Below are 4,963 nucleotides of genomic sequence, written 5' to 3'. Positions count from 1 at the left end.
AAAGACCTGGATCTCAATCCCATTGAGCACGTCTGGGGGTAAGGGCTAGGACCACGTCTGAGGTTGAGGGCTAGGACCATTCCCCCCAGAAATGTCCGGAAACTTGCAGGTGCCTTGGAAGAGTTGGTTAAAATCTCACTGCAAGAACTGGCAAATCTGGTGCAGTCCATAAGGAGGAGATGCACTGCAGTATTTAATGCAGCTGGTGGCCACACCAGATACTGACTGTTACTTTTGATTTTGACCCCCCCATTTGTTCAGGGAAACATTATTACATTTCTGTTAGTCACATGACTGTGGAACTTGTTCAGTGTATGTCTAAGTTGTTGAATCTTGTTATGTTCATACAAATATTTACAGATGTTAAGTTTGTAGAAAATAAACGCAGTTGACAGTGAGAGGACGTTTCTTTTGTTTGCTAAGTCAATATATATTTACTTTTGGATTCTCATTTTTCAGGGGGTGCGGCAGCACACCTAGCACGCCTACTTACTGCAGCTATGCATAGCTGTAGTTTTAGTTTACGGTTGAAGCAGCTTGTTCGTCATTAGCCAATCAGCATTTTTCAACGAGTGCAAACGGGTATTTACGACTTGCCAACTGGTAAATACCACCTTCCCAATTGGTTAAGAACGCATCATCACTCCTACCCCTGGCTCTCATGGAAGAGACAGTCCACTGTGAGTATTACATCACCTCTGGTCACTAGTCTGCTGCTGTCAGGTACAGTGTTTGACTATTTGTGCTTCATCAATGACACACTCATAAAGCAACTGAAATTCAATGACTTTAATATTTAAAAGAAGGGCAGTCAAAGCAGAACAAAGTGACAACACAGAATATACTATCAGAGTAGTCCTACAATATTACATGAGCGTCATGCCATCTTAAACTAATATACTATCCTGATAGATAGATATGTAGAGTAGGTGCTTTATTAGGCTGTATTCATTATTTTTAATGTATAATTAAGTCAGTTTATCTGTGTTGTCTGTGTAGTCTACAGTTTATTCCTCTGTTGCTGTTTAGACCTACTTGCTCTTTTTCCATTAGGTTATGATAAACCTCATTGTTTCCAGAAATAAACAATCAAAAATACCACCAAACAAAAAAGAACAAGAACAATAAACACAATGAGCCCAACAACAAATGGTGATCTCTGGCAACCTGTAAGAGTGTAGAAATCATTAAAAGCTGTATGTCAGTTAGCTACAGTAAAGTACAATTATCACAATACAGTCAATGTTTCTGAAATGCAAACAATATAACCTCTATAAAAATATGTCATAATTACCAACAACTACATATGGATTACATAGTTATTACTTATGAATATAATGTGAACATAAGCAACTGTAAATAGTGTAATGTTGTAGTATTTAGTTTTAATTAATGATGGACTTACAACGCCTGTCTGCTCTGATGCAATCAAGGACACTGGAACACACCATCTGGAAATTAAAACAATTAGAAAAAGACACATTGGCTTCAGAACCCTCAGAATAGTATGGAGGTTGTACTGTATATTTACTACATTACAAGCAACATGTAGACCTCTGAATAGGACTTTGACCAACAATACAAAAGAAGAAAATCTCAATACGAAAATTGGTTGAGAGAGTATAATGCTGATGTATTTTGTCGTTTGCTTTGGTTTGTCATACCATGAGCAGACCCATACAGACAGATCCAGATTCAGTTTGTCAAAGAATTAAAGATTTCAACATTATCTTTAGCTCTCATAGTACATAACTAACAAAGTGAGAGAAAAAATGACGGTGATGAGCTTTTACCTCAGGATGTATATTAAGCTTCTTCAGAATCTCTTTGACTGCTGCTTCATTGCGATGACACTCCAATAGTCCCTGGCTCTCATGGAAGAGACAGTCCACTGTGAGTATTACATCACCTCTGGTCACTAGTCTGCTGTTGTCAGGTACAGTGTAGTCTGGGTTGAAGGTGTGATGCAGTACTACCAGAATGACAGGTTTACCCGCTGTCAAAAGGAAAACAAAATACACTTCATCTCATTACCATTTTATTTTGTTTGCCTTTTCCAATTAATTTTGGATGGATTGACCCTGCCCTGACTAGATTACCAGGAATCTGCTGCAGTGCTGCTTCAATATCAGTCCCAGCACGAGAGACGATGGGACAGAAAGCCATGAGGACATCACTCTCCTCTTGTGAAATCACTTCAGTACAGCCTCCTCTGATGACGAGATGTCTTGTCAAATCCACATGAGCACCCAAGGTATTGCCAACCACAAATATGAAGAATCTCACCATCCCTGACATCCCTATAGAGACATAGACAATATGAAGAAAATGTAGACATTATTCACACTTTTTAGATATAATGTTTATATGTTTAATTGTATTACATCAAACTAGTTCAAGGGGAAGAACACACTAGTAGTCCACTGTGCTTATTTGGTAATATGGCAATCCAGTCAAGATGAACTATGTCTCTGAAACGAGACGGGAGGCAGTTCCTTCATAATAGTTCTTGGAAATGAGAAAGTGGTGGATGTGGTTTTCCAACTGAAGTCAAAATGCTTCCACATAATCAGTTTGCAGTCTGTTTTTCTTACAGGAATCAACATTGATCCCCCAATATCTTATATGACAAAGGAATGTAGATATTGTACATATACATCATATTAATGTATGATTTATAGTTAGTACTTACCTCGAAGAAATGTATGCTGCAACAGAGAGGTTACAAATTACATAAAAAAATGGATCTCTTTAAACTTTGTAAAAAATTAACTATGAATCAGACTAAAAACATCATATAGTGGTTAACAATTGTTGGTAATGTTGTCAGCTGTTAAGTGGCAACTCCTAAAATGAAAATATACATACCGGACTGTTTCTGTGATCAGGGATGTCAATGCTGATATCTACCACCTATGAATAAAATATTGCAATACACTGAATAAAGTGGTTCAATATACTTTCATTAAAAATAACAAATACTCATATTTAAATGAAAACAAATTATTTACACTCTTGGACCCTGTCTAATAAAATGCTCCAGTTAAAATGTCTGCTTTTGCATGTACTGTTTTTGCTAACCAACTGAGTCTGGTTTGTGTGTCCAATTCATGAATGATCCTGACTGAATGACAGATATACACAGAACATGGGTGAACTACCTTTGGCTTCCTGTTCAGAATGTTACCAACTGCTGCTTTGTTGCGAGGACAGTTCAGTAGTCCTCCCTTACTCTCATGGAACAGACAGTCCACTGTGAGTATTACATCACTTCTGGTCACTAGTCTGCTGCTGTCAGGTGCAGTGCAGTCTGGGTTAAGAACGTGATGCAGAACTACCAGAATGACATCTTTACCCTCTGTCAAAAGAATGAGGGACAAACAAAGCATTTATTCATGTCATTAGCCACTTGATACATGTTCTATCTAGATCAACTCTGATATGGAGATAGAAGAGACAGTAATATAGTTTTGGAAGATACTTTGAGGTTTGGCTACCTGGAATCTGCTGCTGTGCTGCCTCAATATCAGTACCAGCACGAGAGACGATGGGACAGAAAGCCATGATGACATCACTCTGCTCTGGTGACATCACTTCAGTGAAGCCTCCTCCAAGTTGTCTCATAAACTGGATATGAGAATCCATAGTATTGCCGGTGGTGATGGTGTAGTACCTCATCAACCTTGGCACCTCTGTTTTATAATGGATTAAAAAAAGAAAAGTCAAGTATAGACCTTAAAACTAAAACTAGCAATGTTTTGGTTTAGATCACTGCCCAGACAACTATAAGCCTAACCTAAGATCTGGCCTGAAACATTATTTAAATAAGTGGTAGGTCTGTGTCCTGCTAAAATAATTACCTCTGCGTTCCATTGTAGATATGTAAGGGGAGTGAACAGGGAAAACATATTTATTAATCATGTAACAGACAATAAAATACATATCTCACTGTATAATAGAACAACCAGTATGCAGACAATGGAAATATTTGAAGTTGTCTTTCACTTTCGTTCTGACTATGACATCACTCTGAGAAGCTATGCAGTCTCCCACACACCTCCCCTCTTGCCTTTATTTGACCATGTGATTTACAGCAAACAAGAAACTAAAAGTCAATAGCTCACATCTATTTTACGCCCATATAATTGGCATCATAAACCCCATTATATGTTATTGTCTGCACCAGTAGCCTATACACACCACAACACTGACTTATTCATAAAGCATAGTGGTGTTAAATACGAACTCAATGAAGGGTGAACAATGAGCAATGCATGAGTTTTCAGACAGGTGATCTCCTAAGAACAACTCATCTGCAACATAATGGCTGCATTTACACAGGCAGACCAATTCTGAAGTTTTGACCAATTATTGACTAAAGAGCTGATCTGATTGATCAAAAGACCAATTAGTGGAAAAAGATTATTGTGTCATTTGTGTAAACGCAACCAATGATTCCATGACTAATACTTATACGGTGTGCCTATCAATTTGGAAATTATTATCAGTCTTCTGTTGTTTCAGTCTGGATATCAATTGAACAAAAATTACACAGATCAGATCTGCCTTTAACTGTATCATGTCTAAGTTAGTGCTAAATGTAAAGAGGAAAATTGACTTACTGAACCATAATGGTGTGTGAATTCCTTTGGATGATGACTATTGAAAGACTATCTGACTACCTTCTTTGATGCCCAGAGGAAAGTGAAAAAGCACACAGCCTGAGGGAAAAGAGATGGTTTTATCAGAAACAGTTTCACTTTCATATTCAAGAGACACTATAGGAGGCTTTTAGAACTGCACCATCACCTGTTTTCTCATCTGGCATTCAACTGGCCGTAGTTAACCATTAGCCTGTGAAACAATCTAAAAAGTCTCTTTAACATTCATTGTAAAAGTAAAAAAGAAAAACTAACATAACTTGTCACCAACGCTATGAGTAATATTCATACAGAAATCACAT

General features: G+C 37.6%; 1 protein-coding gene across 3 annotated transcripts; it reads right to left on the bottom strand.

The window, feature by feature from the left end:
- Positions 1-774: 774 nt before the first annotated feature.
- On the bottom strand, positions 775-4,728 carry LOC135505942 (uncharacterized). Of its 3 annotated transcripts, none has more exons than XM_064925210.1 (10): positions 4,623-4,728; positions 3,861-3,880; positions 3,498-3,692; positions 3,162-3,358; positions 2,869-2,913; positions 2,693-2,708; positions 2,100-2,300; positions 1,794-1,996; positions 1,406-1,451; positions 775-1,167 (listed from the first exon to the last, which is right to left on the bottom strand). In XM_064925210.1, exons 1-10 carry the CDS (start codon positions 4,628-4,630, stop codon positions 1,067-1,069), a joined length of 1,032 nt encoding a protein of 343 aa, XP_064781282.1. In that variant the 5' UTR covers positions 4,631-4,728; the 3' UTR covers positions 775-1,066. The 3 variants fall into 3 exon arrangements, with proteins under 3 accessions (XP_064781282.1, XP_064781283.1, XP_064781284.1); XM_064925211.1 differs by having other exon boundaries at positions 2,100-2,291; XM_064925212.1 differs by lacking the exon at positions 3,861-3,880 and having other exon boundaries at positions 4,623-4,722.
- Positions 4,729-4,963: the final 235 nt, after the last annotated feature.

The sequence above is a fragment of the Oncorhynchus masou genome, chromosome 19 (genome assembly GCF_036934945.1).
Source record: "Oncorhynchus masou masou isolate Uvic2021 chromosome 19, UVic_Omas_1.1, whole genome shotgun sequence".
NCBI classification, from domain to species: domain Eukaryota; kingdom Metazoa; phylum Chordata; class Actinopteri; order Salmoniformes; family Salmonidae; genus Oncorhynchus; species Oncorhynchus masou.
The sequence above is the reverse complement of the archived record's forward strand: the minus strand, read 5'-3'. Positions and strand labels throughout refer to the sequence as shown.